General features: G+C 34.8%; 2 protein-coding genes across 3 annotated transcripts; both read left to right on the forward strand.

Annotated features, from left to right (window-relative positions):
- Positions 1 to 978: 978 nt before the first annotated feature.
- Positions 979 to 7,378, forward strand: LOC136766284 (uncharacterized). Of its 2 annotated transcripts, none has more exons than XM_066719659.1 (6): positions 979 to 1,059; positions 1,805 to 1,972; positions 4,397 to 4,687; positions 5,593 to 5,713; positions 6,219 to 6,323; positions 6,797 to 7,378. In XM_066719659.1, the coding sequence occupies exons 2-6, from the start codon at positions 1,897 to 1,899 to the stop codon at positions 6,900 to 6,902; spliced, it is 699 nt and encodes a 232-aa protein (XP_066575756.1). In that variant the 5' UTR covers positions 979 to 1,059; positions 1,805 to 1,896; the 3' UTR covers positions 6,903 to 7,378. The 2 variants fall into 2 exon arrangements, with proteins under 2 accessions (XP_066575756.1, XP_066575754.1); XM_066719657.1 differs by having other exon boundaries at positions 994 to 1,133.
- A 2,036-nt stretch (positions 7,379 to 9,414) lies between these two features.
- LOC136766681 (5,6-dihydroxyindole-2-carboxylic acid oxidase-like) lies at positions 9,415 to 17,140 on the forward strand. Its single transcript, XM_066720375.1, has 7 exons — positions 9,415 to 10,075; positions 11,192 to 11,514; positions 11,675 to 11,879; positions 13,104 to 13,271; positions 13,572 to 13,751; positions 14,214 to 14,360; positions 15,650 to 17,140. Exons 1-7 carry the CDS (start codon positions 9,721 to 9,723, stop codon positions 15,862 to 15,864), a joined length of 1,593 nt encoding a protein of 530 aa, XP_066576472.1. The 5' UTR covers positions 9,415 to 9,720; the 3' UTR covers positions 15,865 to 17,140.
- Positions 17,141 to 18,670: the final 1,530 nt, after the last annotated feature.

Genomic DNA, 18,670 nt, shown 5'->3' on the forward strand with positions numbered 1-18,670 from the left:
TAACTCACTAATGAGGGCAACATACATTTCGATCATACTGAAACTGAAACAGAAATTCAAACAGTATTTTTATTATTTTATTTTGAATATGAACCTTACACTTTGTTGGGGCCTGTTTATATCATTCAAATTGTCATTACATCTAACTCCACTTTAAACTTTTTTTTTTAATTGTGTTGTTAAAAGAAAACTTATCCATGAGATGTGACAACCACCTGCTTTAAAATTATCAGCTGCTGTAGAGGTCTATGCTTTAACAAGATAAGTTGTAACCGTATCACTTAATTATCAACCATTTTATTTCTGTTTTTAAAGCATGCCTGGCGAATTTGCACGGAGTTTCAGAAATTAGTCCTGCTCCGTCAATGGTCCAGTGCAGGACATGCATTGCAGTTTCTTTCTTTTTAAACAATGTTTGCTAACCAATCTTCAAGTTCCCCTTTCAGAAATACAGTAACACCACAATATTGTTGTACATGCCCCATTCAAATGTCTCTGTCATTATTTGACTTTTAACTACTAAAGAGTAAAATGTTTCCTGAGATCTTTAATCTTTAAAAAATGTAATCTGTATTTATATATTATGTCAATTATATAGCGCAATAACAGATTAATGTAAAACTATATATATATATATATATATATATATATATATATATATATATATATATATATATATATATATCATATATAAAATGATTTACTTCTCAGAACCTTATACAATATACTTTTCAAATATGTGTACTTAATCAAAGTGGGAAATGTATTAGTTATGGGCTTAAAGTGCACTTGTCATTGCTATATTAAGGTTTAAAGTCTGTCTGTGACATGCCACTGATTTCTTACTAGACTTCTCATGCCAGATTGTAAAGTATTTCACAGTAATCTGTTATATTTTTAATTTGGAAAAAGACCCAGCACACAGAAGGATAGCATTTAACAAAATCATATTGCAGTTTGAAATAGTGTAACCAATACAGACCCTGTTCTCATTGAGACTAGTTGTAAGGTCTACCTGCATTACTGCATGAAACACAGATCAAGAGGATTACTGATAAGGTAATATAAAATGGAAACTTCTCTACTAAAAGGACTGATCTGCATTCTTATTTTTGATCTTTGCAAGTCTCAAGGTATGATGGCTAATCTTTTTTTTTCTTTCTGTTTTATTCAGTTTTGTTATTTTAAAATGTAAAGTAGTACAAGGCAAAGTAAAATAGTATTACTTATTAAAGAAAATGATTCTAGCTGATTGCAGATTAGGACAGGGAAATCAATTTGAAATATTTTCTTATCAAGATATTTGTTTAAATAAGTGTTCATACAGTGTAATTACATTATAATGAATGTACTAGCAGATCATTGCCCAAAGTATTAACATTAATTTCTGATTCTGATAACAGATTATGAAAAACATTTCACTTACATAAATATATACTATCCAAGAGTTGTGCATATTACAAGTGACTTTTCAGCACAGTATAGAGATAAAATACAATGCATTATTTGCCCCAAGAAGAAATTACTCTATTGAAAAACACTCCATCATATTTTGCACATAAATGGGAAATCTAATGTATTTCACTGATTCCAGTATTGTTTTGGATGCAAGTTTTCTTTAACCCATGCATCTGGTGTACTCAGTGCTAGTTAATTGCCATAAAACAATGTATATAATTGTTTGTGCACAAGTAGGGATCTACATCTTATTCTGTAAATTAATAACTGCTATCCACAATAATTTTGTTTGTTTAGATGTGAAAGTCCATGTGATACTAATTATTTATTTTGTGAAAATATACAGATCATGTTTCTTCAGTGGCACCAGTTTTTCTTGATTCAAATTTGCCAACTGCAGTGTCAACACTGGAAAGCCACAACATCACAGAGTTCACCATGGCAACACAGGGGGATTTAGTTGTGGTTGATACAGAAACAGAAACAACACAACAAAGCAGCACAAATGAGCAAGGTAATTGCTAAATTCATTACAATGTCTGTGTTTATGTTTCAATGGTAAACAACCTAAAAATGATAGAATGAAGACACAATGCCAATATTATCAAAATCACGTTTATTTAATACTGAATGAAGCAGAGATTAAATCAGCACCAATTCAGTCTAAAGAGGCTTTGCAGGCTGCAGGAAAAAAAAAAGGATACATTCCATACCTTAACCTTATAATACAAGCTAATCCTCTCTTGAAACAATGGCATAAGGCCAGTTGCTTAATCTCAGTTTCTATGGCCAAGTGGATGGAATTGGTATTGACCTGGATGTGACACCAGTATAAATATGACATTAGACACCTGATACTAATATGAAGATAATTATTGATAGCTAGTTGATAATCATGTTATCCTAAGTAGAATTGAGTCAAAAAAAGCTGAAAAAGTCAACCTTTATATTAATTAAAAACAGATTGTATACAGCCACTTAGATTTACGATATATATAGATACACACACACTACTAAAAGTCATCCAAAAACTCAAAACATTATTTGTTTGAGAAATTCATCTGTCAACAAAAAAGCAACTTAAATCTAAATCTTCACTGAGACCTTTGAGACTATCACTTCTTCATTGTTGTTTAATATTGTTTTTACCACTATATTGCGATTCTTGCTGGCACCTAAAGATATTTAAAATTATAGTTCCTTAAATAAATAAATAAATCAGACACTGTCAGATATTCTCTGCCGTTTCCCACTTGTATAGATAATGCAAACTGCAGTAGACACTATTGCTAGAAAACACTTAGGGGCAGATGTAGTAAAGGATTATGCCAGTGATAACCGTCATAACTAGTATGACATGCTTGCATGACATATATTAAACAATCAGAATCAATTTTGTTCTAGGAATGTTGTTTTTTATAAATGTAATTTCAGTTAAAGTCACAGGTAATTCGTCTTTGCAGTTAAGTCCTTGAATATTTAATTAATGATTACTGTAATTGTCTTCAGCAATGTATGAAAAGAAACCCTCTTCCAATTAACTGAAGACCAAATTAGGGAAAGGTGTAGATTCGCCTGCCACACAATTACCGAGCTACTGAATTATCTTAAGAAATGGCCTGGAGCCTATCATTCGCAAAAGCCATTCTGTGCCTGGGTTGGTAAAACTATTATTGAGTCTCTATTCAGGGGACTGTGGCAGGAGTCTCTCTGACTGTATTTTATAATACTCTACACCCTGTCCTTACAAGTGTTGAGGAAGCACAGATGTCTATTACAAGGCATACAATGCATACAAAATAATGCATTTGGCATTATTTTGATTTCCAAAAAGTATTGGGAGCAATAGATTATACAAATGTAGCACTAACACCTCCAGCTAGGCTACAATGACAACTGGATGGTATACACCTGTAGTCCAATGTAGTAAGTTATATACAGAACAACAAATTGTCTCCAGATTTACAGATTTCCATTTTAAGATTAAAATAAATGTAAAATGCTCATTACAATGTGCACACAATTTGTTGTTCTGTGTATAACTTACTGCATTGGACTACAGGTGCATGCCAAATGGCTTTTGATATGTCTATGTATTTGACAATATCTTGCAAATTGATGTGTTGGATTGGTATAAGCACAATTTACTATACATGAACAAAAAAGGTTATTCTACAGTATTAAAATGTATTAATTTCAGCCCATAAAAGGTTAAAACTGTATACCAGCCATTTTTTTCTCCTTCACAAATCAGATTAGCACTGTCCCAATTCTTGTGACTCATTTTTACCCCATATTGAAGCAATTCCAAACACAAATCTAATTTCTCAAGGGAATCAACCAGTTATAACACTCTAAATTTCAAAATCACTCTTCACAAATCATTAATCATTCTTCTGACTATAAATATAACTACACTCAAGGACATGATTGAAGTTGTTATTAATTTATGTTGAAGGTTGGATTTAATCTTGCACATAGTCAGGATTTTCCATATTAAACTAGAGATTTTAAAATATTGTAATGTTTAACATGCTGAGCTGTTGAAATGTTTTACTGTCCAGGGAAACTCTTGAATTTGCATCATCATGTTATGGGTGCAATAAGAAATGTATTCCAAGTTTGTCATTAATATACTGTAATGTATTTTCTGGTGTGATCCAATTTGTCACATGCAATCAAAATTACATTGAGATGGTATATATTGCAATATTCAATCAACATACAAAACCATGAAATATACATTGATAATCAATTTCTGATCATTCTTCACAGGAATTGATTTTAATTTGTGGTAAATATCAAGGTTTAAACATCTAAAGGGGTATCAATGCATGTTATTCCTGGAGTTCCCTAAGTTTATTACTTGAGTTCCTGAAGATCTGTTGAAGACCTAATGTAATTTTCATGAGTACGCTAAATGTCTGCTCTGATGTAGATTTGACTCCAGCCCCTGCTGATACCTACTTACCATCTCAATCACAAGCTCCTGAGATACTCAACTCACACGGAGAAAGCAATGTAATGGGGGGAGAAATCAGTGAAGAGTCAAATGACTTCAATGAGATTATTACACCCAAAGATGAACTTTTGAACAAGGACTCTGATGGCAAGGTTATCCCCACTCTGGAAAATGTTGTGGAGGTAATTCCGGCAACTCTTTCTTCTCTACTTTCAAAAGAGGAAGGAAACAGCAATAATTTGTTCCAAAAAACAAATGATTCTACAGGTAAGAAAAAAAAGTTTTGAAATACAATCTAGAAAATATTTGATCAGACTATATTTTAATTCTCCCATGAACCTTCACATTCACAAGACATTCAAACTTTTAATGAGTTTTCCTAAAACAACAATAACAAATATATGCAATTGGTAATTATAGCAACGGCATAGATTTAGGTAGGGATGGTATGGATATGTCCTTACCAATGTTAAGCGAACGTTGAATTGTCCCTACCAATAATTGTGATAAATCTGAAACGTTCAGTAACGACTTAAAGGTAATAGTCTGCTACTTCAGTAACTTAAGTTTTATCTGTTCTGTAGTTGTCAGATAACGAAACTGTTCAGCTGCTTTCAGCAGCCCTTTGAAGTTTTCCCATACAAAACAAGACAAGTTCTAGTTATTCTTGTTGTTTTAATTGGAATTTTCCAACAATATAAAGCACTTAAAAGTTGAAGTTGGAGTCTGCGTCCTTATGACATGAATACAGTAATATACAGTAACATAATTTAGAAACAAAATAATATATGATGTGGTTTGTGCCATTTAATATTTACTTTATGTATGTTAAGTAGTGATTTTTTTATTTTATTGGATGACAAGTAGTATATTCAGAGCATGACTGGCTTGTGACCCTCTCCGAAAAGTCACAAGAAACAATTTAAAGGGTGTTTTTTAACAAACTTGACTCCACCCCCCCAAACATATTGTGTCCCAACCACTGTTCAAACCAAACCTACGCCCTTGAATTATAGGGTTTAGCAGATTTTTAAAAATATTTATTTTGCAAACTTATTTGTATTTATAAATTGAACCCAATTAAAAATTGGATTTCAGTGTCATATGCAAAATGTCTTATAGGAAGAACATAAACAGACTTGAAAATAACATTAAAAAAACCTCTTTTGTAGAGATTGTCACCCTGGGCCTTGAGGCTTGGAAAATTGGTGCAATTTCTGCAGCTGCATTTTTATTCCTGGAGACAATCGTTATTGTTGTTTACTGCTTGAAGTGCAGGAAAAGGAGAATAAGGTATATTGACATACTGTATATCTAATACTGAGTCACGGTTAATATAGGAAGAATATTGGATTATGAAAGGGGTATAAATAATTTGATACAAAATGTAAGCTTCTGAAAATGATAATATTTTATGATCAGGAATTACCATTATTATAGCAACACATTATGGATTATGAAATTATTAATGAAAATAATATAATGTAATACATTTTTATTGTGAATCAGTGGTCCTTTTTCAGATCTTTTAGACCATTAGGTACACATTATTTCAGCATTATTTTTATAGCGTTTTTGAGAAGCCCAACCTTTTATTTTTAAAACTATCAAGAGTGGTTTATGTTACTTCCTACTTACTATGCAATGACCTCTATAACCAAGACTTATTACATGTTTATATTTAACAAATATGCATTACAAACATATACCATTTGTAACAAAAATTGTGAATTCCATTTATATAAGCTTAGTTTAAACTTTAACAAATCCATGTGATGTTGTACATTATTGTTCATAGAATGACATTGCCAGTAAAAATGTCTGAAGACAGTGAGGCAGCAGAGACAATTCATGAGGAGTCCAACGAAAACACACTCACTGGTGGGGATGTACGAGTGAACCAGTAGGTGTATAAACTTTATTCTAGCATCCATTTATGTACACACATCATCAAGATGAAATATTTTTCTTTCTCTTGAAGAACATTTCAGTAATCTTCTCTTTGCTGGGTTTTGCTCTTCGAAAGTTTTCAATAATTTGTTTTGACCCAGTGGTGAATGGACTATATTATAAGATATATATAGTTTGATTTGGTGTTGATTATGTATTTGATTCCAGCATGGGATCATTCAGATTTGGAAAATGCAAATGTATCATGTGCAGTCATACATAGAGGAACACTGATCTACACCCAATTTCCAAAACATTTAACTTTAAAATTATTTTAAATTAACTACCTTCGTATACATTTTGCAGGATTAATAGTTACAGTGGTGTGATTTTATACACTACATAAACAAACACACATAGTTGGTGTTCAAATACAATTTGCATACTATTCTAAATATCTATTTTAATTGTTTTATCTTATTTTAGGATTTCCTCAAATGGATCCTGGGAGCCATCACAGAATGAGGAGAAAAAGACTAAGGATAACAGTCTTCAGGACATGCCAAAAGATGTTAAGACATCAGTTCTGTAAATGCCACTTTTGTCATTTATAAATTTAAATTCTTAATGCCATTCTGCTGTAGCTTTGATACTGTACATATATAGAATGTCTATTAAGATGTAAATATAATCATGAGAATATTTTACATAAGACATTTTGAATGGACTTCTAATAATTAGATTGAAGGGCATATATATTTCACAGATTCTTACTAATTCAAATCAAGCATTAACTTTCTGTTTGTTTAGGTGAATAATCAAATTGTATTCCTTAATATTGTAAATATTGTTTAATGTGTTAAATGTGCTTTGAATTAGTGGATTGCTACAACACAATGTTTCACACCAAATGGGTATTTTTGTCCAGCACTGGAACAAGATAGCTCAGAACTGAATGGATCTACAATGAGGCAACTTCTGTATCTCCATGGAATCTAAACATCACATTTTGAGAAATCTGTCGTATTTATGAAGGAAAAAATTATTAATAAAAATTATTTTATTTTATTTTCAAATGTGACCACTATTTTAAAAATGATATAATATGTTGTTTTGGCACCAACTCTAAATATGGAATTTAATATATATCCCTGTTCTCAAAGGAATTAGTATATTCAAAAAGCAATTGTTGCTATTAAACTGAGGACAAGGTGCAGCAATGCAAAAGAATGTATAAATCTATCAGTTTTATTCAAAGTACTTGTGTGTTACAAAATGAACAATGAGAAACATTCATTCATGGTTGTATTATGCCTCACAAAAAAATGTATAAGGTAATCTCCTTAAACTGTAAGGAACACAGGGCACATTGTATTTTTTTTTTTACATGACAATACTTGTAACTTGATTATATTACTATAAACTGAATTGCTACACAGTGATAAACAGATCTCAGGCTAAGGACCTGCAGGAGCAATGTACAGGATTACGGACAACATGGACGGCACTCATAGTTTTAATAACTAGAAAAAATAAAGCTGTATGCAATCTGCCACTTACACCATTTTAGTTTATCCACTATGTGTATAACCCTAACACAATCAGAATTCAACATTGATTATGTAATCTAAACCCAAACCTAGCCCAACACAAATTCCAACATTTCAAGCATACTCAAACATCCTAGACTCACATTAGGGTTAGGGCTGTCTTATTAACTTTACTAACAGAAATAATAATAATAATATAAATATATTTATATATATATATATATATATATATATATATATATATATATATATATATATATATATATATATATATATTAGATGACTGGGTCAGAGCATCTCCAAAACTGCAGCTCTTGTGGGGTGTTCCTGGTCTGCAGTGGTCAGTACCTATCAAAAGTGGTCCAAGGAGAGAAAAGCGGTGAACCGGCGACAGGGTCAAGGGTGGCCAAGGCTCATTGATGCACGTGGGGAGCGAAGGCTGGCCCGAGTGGTCCGATCCAACAGACGAGCTACTGTAGCTCAAATTGCTGAAAAAGTGAATGCTGGTTCTGATAGAAAGGTGTCAGAACACACAGTGCATCGCAGTTTGTTGCGTATGGGGCTGTGTAGCCGCAGACCAGTCAGGGTGCCATGCTGACCCCTGTCCACTGCCGAAAGCGCCTACTATGGTCACGTGAGCATCAGAACTGGACCACAGAGCAATGGAAGAAGGTGGCCTGGTCTGATGAATCACGAGTTCATGGTGTTGACTTGGCCTCCAAATTCCCCAGATCTAAATCCAATTGAGCATCTGTGGGATGTGCTGGACAAACAAGTCAGATCCATGGAGGTCCCACCTCGCAACTTACAGGACTTAAAGGATCTGCTGCTAACGTCTTGGTGCCAGATAACGCAGCACACTTTCAGAGGTCTAGTGGAGTCCATGCCTCGACGGGTCAGAGCTGTTTTGGAGGCAAAAGGGGGACCTACACAATATTAGGCAGGTGGTCATAATGTTATGGCTGATTGGTGTATGTATTGCATTAGTATCCCTAATAATATTGATAATTATACAAGTTCATTTTCCTTCAACTGACAAGTAAATAAACGTTTATTTTTGAATAAGACTAATTTTCAGTTTCTTTTCTCTTTTTTCCTGATATTTAAACGATTCAAGTACATTGGCCATTTTTAATATTATATTGTTGTGTGTTTTATTTTTGTGTAGTCACTTTCAGATTTTCAGTGAAAAGCTCTTTTATAAACCTCTACTAATAACCACTATGACCATAAATCTTACATAAAACTACATGCCATAAATGCGTAGTTTCTGCTGTTTGAATTGATGTCTTGATACGTTGTCGAGGAAGAAAAAAGAAAAGCTTTGATCTTTTTTGGTATTAGGAAAGTGTGAAAACAATGCATTGCCTTATTCATTTGAGGGAAATGTTGAATGAAAAGAACAAATCCTCTATTACAGTGTAAGAAGTGAATTAGCGCAGGGCTGGCACCTGAGTGCCCTCTTCAGATGCGCCATCACGAGGGGATCAGCCTCCCCGCAGTCATGCGCACTGCGGGTATAAAGGCAGCGGCTGCTAATCTGCGCCGGGGATTAATAGGGGTTTGTGTACTTTATGTTCAAAGCAAGTATTGCAGAAGTGGGCTAAGATTACTATTATAATTCAATATTTGTATCTCGTTCTTGCATTTGGTTCATACAATTGGGCAGTGCATGAGGAAATATATGGTTATTCTCTGTTTCAGTTGGAATAAGGGACTGAATAATAATAATAATAATAATAATAATAATAATAATAATAATAATAATAATAATAATAATAAAATATAGCCTTATAAAATTACCAAAAAAAGTGAGGATACTTAAAAGTTTTTTTTCCAATCCGTTTCTCCCCTGGAAGCATGTGGAGCTGCGGGTTCCTGGTGACCCTGTGCGCGGTGCTGGTGCGCTGCCAGTTCCCCAGAGAGTGTGTGAGCCCGGCCGGCCTCCGCAGTGGGGAGTGCTGTCCGTCTCCCAGTGGGGACCCCAGTAACATCTGCGGCTCCAGCACCGGCCGGGGACAGTGTGTGTCCATCAGTGTAGACAGACGGCCCCACGGCCCGCAGTACCCGCACGACGGACAGGATGACCGGGAGCGCTGGCCCCTCACCTTCTTCAACCGGACGTGCCGGTGCAATGGCAACTTCTCCGGCTACAACTGTGGACGGTGCCGGCATGGCTTTACTGGGGTGAACTGCGACCAGCGGACGGCTGTGGGTAAGGAGCGCAAATGGCAAATCGTGTGAAAGATTAGTACAATATAACTTCACTGAGGATATTGAATAAGTACTTAAATGCACATGGTACTCAGAAAGCTGTTGATGCAGGTCAGCATCCTTTTGGGATTGTATTTATGTATTTATTTTTTGTTGTTAAACCTAAAGTTATCAGCCTCTATGATAATTATTCTTGTTTGTGATGATTCGTTTTGCTATTTAATCAATTGGGCATTTGTTTGTTTCTTGTTTTGCATTCGAATGTGTATACATTTTTTTTTTGCAAGAATTCTAATAATTCAAATTAAATTACAATATGGAGATACACATCCTACAAATAGTCCAAATTAATATTTTTTTTGTTTGGTGTGACCTAAACATATGCGTTTTAAAGCTTTACCCAAAATATTGCAAATCGGTATTCGACTTGCACATCTTATAATAATTAGTAGTTGTAGTAGTAGGCTAAGTTGTATTATTAGAAGATAATTGTAGTAAATGAATCACTTTAAATTGAATTTCTCTAGGTTAATTATCATTCATATTATTTGTAAGTATTACATTAGTTTGTGCTGAGTAGTCTCAACATAATCCGACAAACACAGTGCTCAATTTGTATACATTAACATCTATGTTTACATATATGTATACATATATGAATATAATGTGTAGAAAGGACCCTTATTCATAAAGAATTATTGGAAGTTTGAGATTATTATGCTGGCCTACAAACAAAGCATTTTGTAAAGGCACACAATTATTCAAATCTTCTACAGTAAGAAGCATCTTCTGGGGGCTGTGGGTGAAGTGTTTGTTTATCAGCTGTATATTGAAGCTAAATAAACAACCAGCCAAATAAATAAATAAATAAATAAATAAAAAATAATAATAAAAGAATGACTGACAGCTGTTTACATGTTTACTCTGGTCTCCTATGGTATCAGAAGGTATGTTGCTTTGATGGAAAAAAATGGTAAAATGACAACTTAATGTAACCTCAGTTACATTTTATTTTGAGAAAATGACATTTTCATTCAGATTAATACGTTATTTTCACTTTACCTTTCTACGGTAATGACATACATTTACCTAATTTTGTTGTTTCTGTTATTTGCAGTCAGGAGAAATATAATGGAAATGAGTGCAGACCAGAAACGATTTTTTGTGAATGCATTAGACCAAGCCAAACGCACAATTCACCCAGACATCGTTATTGCAACCAGACGTTATCAGGAGGTCTTTGGACCTGATGGCAACACTATGCAGTTTGAGAATATATCCATCTACAATTTCTTTGTGTGGTCACACTATTATTCTGTCAGCAAAACCTTCCTTGGACCTGGGCAGCAAAGTTTTGGAGGAGTAGATTTTTCCCATGAGGGACCTGGTTTTCTTACCTGGCACAGGTTTCACCTGATACAGCTTGAGAGGGACATGCAGGTAAGAAGCAATAAGGCATATACTGTATGTGTTGTTGATTTTAAGATGTGGTTCAGGAATTATGTGTTATGAGGTTGTTACAGATTACATATATATGATATTGATGTTCTCTGGTATGTTAACCTTTATTTTGATCCACATCATCTTTTTGGCAATGCAGGATATGCTTCAAGACCCATCTTTTGCACTTCCATATTGGAACTTTGCCATTGGTGGAAACAGCTGTGATATATGTACAGATGACTTAATGGGAGCAAGAAGTAACTTTGAACAAAACTCAGTCAGTTCAAACTCCATCTTCTCTCAGTGGAGAGTTATTTGTGAAAGTGTTGAAGACTATGACATTCTTGGAACCATATGCAACAGTAAGAACTATTTCTTTCTACACAACTGAAATTTGGCATCCCTTCTTTTTTTTACATTTCAGTATTGTTAACATGACATGTTTTTAAGCCACCCTGGATAAGGGCATCTGCTAATAAATAAATAAATAATAATAATAATAATAATAATTAAAAATAATAATCTTTGTTACATCATATCAATATTTTGGTATTAGACATCAAATACCAAACAGAACACAACCTTTTGAACCTCTTCCATTCCTAGAGTTGAAGTGACTACATTAATCAAATACAACAGTTTAGGACAGAAGTGAAAAATGAAACTAAAACAAGTAAAATGGACCATGTGAAATAGTCACATTGATGCTGGTCAGTAAACTTTGATATGCTTCATTGTGCTTCATTGTTCCAGTAAATGTAGCTTTGTTCTCAATCACTTTGAGGCTTGACCTTTCTGAGTGCTGTAGGCTGTGTGTTTGGTAATAAAAACAAATGACTAACAAGTATATTACAGAACAGACAACCAAGCATGATTTGTATTAAGGGATTTATTTCCAGATTATTTAATTGTTCTGTCCTGCTTTTGTTTCCTGTTTTTGATTGCCCAAGTTTACAATTAGTGGGAGTAAAGTTCTGTTCAAAAAGGTTGTACAAGAAAGGTTTCACCATAGTCCATAATCATTTTTGTTAGGTAATCTTCTTATGCGTAAGTATGTCTTTCTGACAGAAAGGTTTAACTCAAACTCCTGATTCAGGCAATCGCTGAACCGAGGATGTAATCCTGAAACAAGTAGCTGCTGGACCAAGGCAGTAATCTTGCTGGGTACTTTGATCAAGAGGCATTAAAATGACTTAGGCATGGCTGAATTCCAGTCACATTGACGCAGATTGGAACAAATTATGCAAATGATACAAAAGCAACCGTAAGGAATTTCACTAGAAGAAACTAAATCAAGCGTAACATTTTAAAAACATTACAACAGGATCGTGATTTATTTTATATTTTTTTTTTGTCAGTGATGTTTCTGAGGATTACACAGGACTAATTCTGTTTTACTACTAACAGTTGTTACATTAGTTCCTGTGGCCAGTACAGCTGACACAAGCAGATACATTTTCAGTCTCACAGTTTTTAGTCTAGAAATGTACATTAGTCTAATTGTATGTGTCTCTCTTTTTTCATTTGTTTGTTTTATTTAAAAAATACCTGTCTTTTAAGTAAGTGCCTTTTGTGCAACTCTACAGGTACGGAGAGTAATCCTATCAGAAGAAACCCTGGTGGGAACGTTGCCAGGCCTATGGTGCAACGCCTTCCTGAACCACAGGATGTCGCTGACTGTTTAGAAGTTGGTCTGTTTGACACGCCCCCTTTCTATTCCACTTCACCAGAGAGTTTCCGCAACACAATAGAAGGTGAGTGACCCATTACATTATGTAAAGTGGTGGTATTTACCTCTTTATTTCCCTTCACTGAAACTTGATTGATTCACTAAAGTGTTGTGAAACAATTACAGTAATTTTAAATTCGTACCTCAGTGCCTAAATACATATCTTCCATGCCACTATACTTAACTTTTAAACATGTCAGTTTAGCAATGTATTATTAAGAAAAAAAAAAACACTGGCCTCAGACAAAACATTTAAATAATGATGTGTTTAATTACTTTTTCACTTCCTTCATATTAGAATTGTTTGACTTTGTGTCTTTATTAGGTTATAATGCACCTAATGGAAGCTATGACCCAATTGTTCGCAGTTTGCACAATCTAGCTCACCTGTTCCTGAATGGTACTGGAGGTCAGACCCATTTGTCACCCAACGACCCCATATTTCTGTTGCTGCATACTTTTACTGATGCCATTTTTGATGAGTGGTTAAGAAGGCATAGCCCTGGTAATGTATTGAATACTATAATATATGTTTTTTTAATAAGTTTCTCTTCTATAAGTTTCTCTGCTGTATAGAATTATAATTGTTATGCACAGTCTGTTTTCCTCAAGATTAAGGGCTCACCAGTAACTTTATTGAAATGCTATTCAATAACTGTTATAGCCTACTTTGAGCACATCATTCTTGATAGATTTCTAAAAAGAAAACACAAACTGTATTTAATGAGCTCACTTTCTAGGAAAATAGATTTTTCAGAGTAGAACATTTACTTATATATAACTTGTAAGTAGTTGTTAGCATTGTACATTGTATGTAAGAAGTGTACACTTATGCTTAGGTAAATCAATATTGGAAACACTTACGTGAACCATTTTAATTGACCTTGATACAAATGATTATTGGTTTTATTTTTGATTGGTCTTACTTCTTAATTGAATTAATTTATAATTGTATAACTTTTTCCAGATGCAAATGCTTACCCTTTGGAAAATGCCCCAATTGGTCACAACAGGGGTTATAATATGGTCCCCTTCTGGCCTCCAGTTACCAATGTTGAGATGTTTGTACCTGCACCCGATAACCTTGGATACACATATGAGGTTCAATGGCCAAGTAAGTATATTTAATTGTTAAATCTTATAGAAAGACATATACATATATCTCCTTAATGTTGAGGGAAGAAAAGTAGTCAATATATCACTCAGAAGCTGAAACAAACTTATGTTGGAGACATTATAAATATCATCCCAAAATGTTTAAATATCTGTCAGTGACATCACTGGCACTCCAAGTTTCAAAGTGTTCTTGTGGGTGAAAATGTAATTTTTCACATAATTTATGTAATTTGCAACATTATTAGCAAGTCAGGCTCTCCAGCACCATCTCATGAGTCTAAACTGTTGCACCAGAGGCTTCCAGAGCTGTTGTTCTTGGAGAGCCATGTATAATGTCTGCAGGCATTGCAGGGTTAGCTGACACTGCTGGATATCAGTGCTAAGATTGTCTCTTATGTGTTCAACTGATTACTTGTCTGGGGCCAAGGTATGGTGAGGGAATTTCTCCTCAATCTCCCAGTCAATAAAGCCACCTACTCGGTGTGCTCTGCATTTGTCATCTTGGAAAATGATTCTGCCGCAATGGCGATAAACAAAGGCAAGGAAGAGAAATGTTTTCTTAGTCGTATGGTTCCATGACATGACTCGGACACATGTTAAGATCAGTGGAGGCAGAATCCATCCATCCATCTTTGAAACCACTTATCCTGGTGAGGGTAGCAGGGAAGCTGGAGCCGATCGCAGCAGGCATAGGGCACAAGGCAGGAATACACCCAGGACAGGACACCAGTCCATCACTGGGCAACACACACAAACAGACATAGGCACACACAGGGCAATTTAGAGTAACCAATCAACCTAAACCACATGTCTTTGGACGCCCGGAAAAAACCTACACGGACACAGGGAGAACATGCACACTCCACACAGACAGGCCTACACTCAAACCAGGGACCCCACAGCTGTGAGGCAGCAGCGCTAACCACCACGCGACCATGCTGACCTGCAGTCTGAGTTATCTGAGTTTTCTGAGTTATTCAGAAAATCGTCAAATTAAAAATGTTTATAATGTGTGCTGTGTACAAGATCAGTTGAACTAGAAGTCCTGTTCAGGCATAAACACAGTTGAAAAAAGTAATGCCATTCACTCAGTAGATGGATAGGGCTCACCCTGCCTTGGTCTTAGATTACCTAACACACACTACCTATCCTGCCCAGCACAGAACCCTATATGCAATCAATAACTACTAACCCACCAACTCTGTCACAAAGCAATATTCTCAAAATGTGTGTATTCAGAAGGAAAAAGGGTTTATTTACCTATTGTATATATTTTTTTGTCCATAGGTCGTCCTTACAGCCTTACAGAGATCATAACTATTGCTATTGTGGCAGCTCTGATTTTACTTGCTATCATCTTTGCTGCCACCACCTGTGCTGTACGTGCAAAATCATACAACCCTGGCAAAAATGAATCTCGGCAGCCCCTGCTTGGAGATCAATATCAGCGGTACTCAGAAGATCGTGAGAGAAACCATGATAAAACCCAGTCTATGGTCTAAGTGAAATAGCCTCATGCTTATGAATCTCTACCATGTGTTTCTTTTGTAATAAAATTTCGAGTTGCTTTTTTCCTCTCAAAACCAATAGTGAAGTGATTAGAAATAAACACAAGAGAAAACTTCCATACAAACATAATGTGCTAAGGAGCATAGACCATGTCAAAAGTGAAGAACTTACTGAACTTATATACAGAATAGCATTTAATTATATATAAATATGTAAACTGAGGTTTGGAATGAGGTTTCAAAATGAGGCATATAAAAAGTACATCCCCTGACTGCTGCTCAGTTTAAAATACTTGGGGAATGAAAAGAAATGTTAAGGACCGATGGTTTAAGAAGTAAAAAAAAAAAAAAAAAGCAATGAAGATATCAACTATTAGGCGATGGGCAGTGAGAAAGCATGTGTTCTCTTTCTGAACAAGATAAACCTGTGCCATTAAGTAATGGGAAGGCCAGCACAGTATTCACATTTCGTGAGATGTGTGTTAAGCTAGGCCAAATGCTATGTATCAGTACTGAAAAACTGGAACAATACACAACCTGTTGTTGTTTTTAAAGATGCACACGTTTAGTGTAATTTCTGGGTATAAATAACACTTCGGTCATTTAGAAAACAAATGTGTGAACATTGTCCAGAATTGAGAGAGAATTACAAAAACAAATGAAAGGTCTTAAATACCCTATTGTTACAGTGTGCCACACAGAACTGTAACAAAGACTGAATATATTTTTTAATAATATAACTCAAGTAATTGTCATACATGCCAGTTTTGTGCCTTTCCAATGTGGAATTTATTGTACTTCACTGAGGTTTAGAAATGAATATCCACAACATTTGGTGGAGATACAAAATCTGATGATTACAACTATACAACCCACAATGAGAAATAACCATATATACAAAGCCAAGACAAAAAGAGGAGAGGCAAGCTTCCACAGGTGGATATTTGTATGTGAATAGATTTGCAATGTTATTGTAGTGTGGCCAAACTTCACTAGCATAGGGATACATTGAAAAAGCATATTTAACAGTTAAGTCTCCCAAATCATAGCTTCCACCATATCCAATTAGCATACATGGAAAAGTATCTTTCAAATACCCCCCACAAATCTACATCCTTAATGAATTTGAGACTTGATGGCCTGAAATAAATTAGCTAAAGTCTTATTACTTACTAACAACTTGTTTAAAACTGAAAATTGGCTACAGAACTTTTATTGTATTTGTTCAGGATTTTTCTTTAAACAATAAAAGTATAATGTTTCAAGATAATGTATTTACTATTTTGTAAATTTGAACATACAAGACATGACATATGTATTGTCTTTTTATTGATATTGAAAGTAAGTTTTATATTTAAGCAATCTAAAACCTTAAATATTCCTATGAGATAATGCAGATACATATGTACATATGAATGTCTATTGAACTGTATCATTTGTATGTTCCTGCTTACCTGGGTTTGGATCAATATTATGAAATCAAATCTTCACCTTTTTACCTTCAACTCTTCACCCAAGTGCCAATCCCAAATTTGTGGGTGAACTGTTGTCTGTATTCAGTAAAATATATATTTTAAAATGTTTAGTTTTGCTTTAATAATGTAATACTTTAAAACATGTATTACATTATTTCCCTTTAAATTTGAATAAGCATGATGTAAGAGTAAACAAAAGTAAAGTTTATTGCACTATACTCATTTGCCACCAGAGGGTGGGGTGGGAACTGTTAGAAAGGATAACACAGACCAAATATAGATCAAGCATGTCACTGGTTGTCACTGCTGAATTAGAGAGAAAGTCTCAGACCACTCTGTACACTAGGCTACTAGGTTACATCTCAAGCATCTCCACATAAACCTCCAGGAAAACTGGTATTGATATTTGTGAAGATATAATGGGCAAAATACTAAACTGGAATATAATAATAAAATAGTATAATACAGGGGTTTTCAAACCGGTCCTGGAGTACCCCCTGCCCTGCTGGTTTTTGTTCCAACCAATTAAATTAATTATTAATTTAACAGTATATCGCTTTGAGGATTCAATTAAACAATTAAGACCTCGGTTGGAACAAAAACCAGCAGGGCAGGGGGTACTCCAGGACCAGTTTGAAAACCCCTGGTATAATGTAATAGTATAATATAGTATATAAAGGTTTACAAAGTACAATAATGATATAACCATATTAAGCCTTTAACAATTGTATTTATTATTGAATGAGGTTTCATAAAGCTTGCCAATTCACTTTCAAATATATATATATATATACACTCACCTAAAGCATTATTAGGAACACCATACTAATACTGTGTTTCACCCCCTTTCGCCTTCAGAACTGCCTTAATTCTATGTGGCATTGATTCAACAAGGTGCTGAAAGCATTCTTTAGAAATGACGGCCCATATTGATAGGATAGCATCTTGCAGTTGATGGAGATTTGTGGGATGCACATCCAGGGCACGAAGCTCCCGTTCCACCACATCCCAAAGATGCTCTATTGGGTTGAGAGCTGGTGACTGTGGGGGCCAGTTTAGTACAGTGAACTCATTGTCATGTTCAAGAAACCAATTTGAAATGATTCGACCTTTGTGACATGGTGCATTATCCTGCTGGAAGTAGCCATCAGAGGATGGGTACATGGTGGTCATAAAGGGATGGACATGGTCAGAAACAATGCTCAGGTAGGCCGTGGCATTTAAACGATGCCCAATTGGCACTAAGGGGCCTAAAGTGTGCCAAGAAAACATCCCCCACACCATTACACCACCACCACCAGCCTGCACAGTGGTAACAAGGCATG

This window comes from Amia ocellicauda, chromosome 13 (assembly GCF_036373705.1).
Source record: "Amia ocellicauda isolate fAmiCal2 chromosome 13, fAmiCal2.hap1, whole genome shotgun sequence".
Classification (NCBI taxonomy): domain Eukaryota; kingdom Metazoa; phylum Chordata; class Actinopteri; order Amiiformes; family Amiidae; genus Amia; species Amia ocellicauda.

Bases quoted from the DNA above. Each gene is read 5' to 3' on its own strand.
- LOC136766284 (XM_066719657.1), top strand. From the start codon at position 1,070: ATGGAAACTTCTCTACTAAAAGGACTGATCTGCATTCTTATTTTTGAT. The intron at 1,973-4,396 runs GTAATTGCTAAA...GCTCTGATGTAG, and splicing joins AAGCAGCACAAATGAGCAAG to ATTTGACTCCAGCCCCTGCT. The intron at 5,714-6,218 runs GTATATTGACAT...TATTGTTCATAG, and splicing joins TGCAGGAAAAGGAGAATAAG to AATGACATTGCCAGTAAAAA.
- LOC136766681 (XM_066720375.1), top strand. From the start codon at position 9,721: ATGTGGAGCTGCGGGTTCCTGGTGACCCTGTGCGCGGTGCTGGTGCGC. The intron at 11,515-11,674 runs GTAAGAAGCAAT...TTGGCAATGCAG, and splicing joins AGCTTGAGAGGGACATGCAG to GATATGCTTCAAGACCCATC. The intron at 14,361-15,649 runs GTAAGTATATTT...TTTTGTCCATAG, and splicing joins ATATGAGGTTCAATGGCCAA to GTCGTCCTTACAGCCTTACA.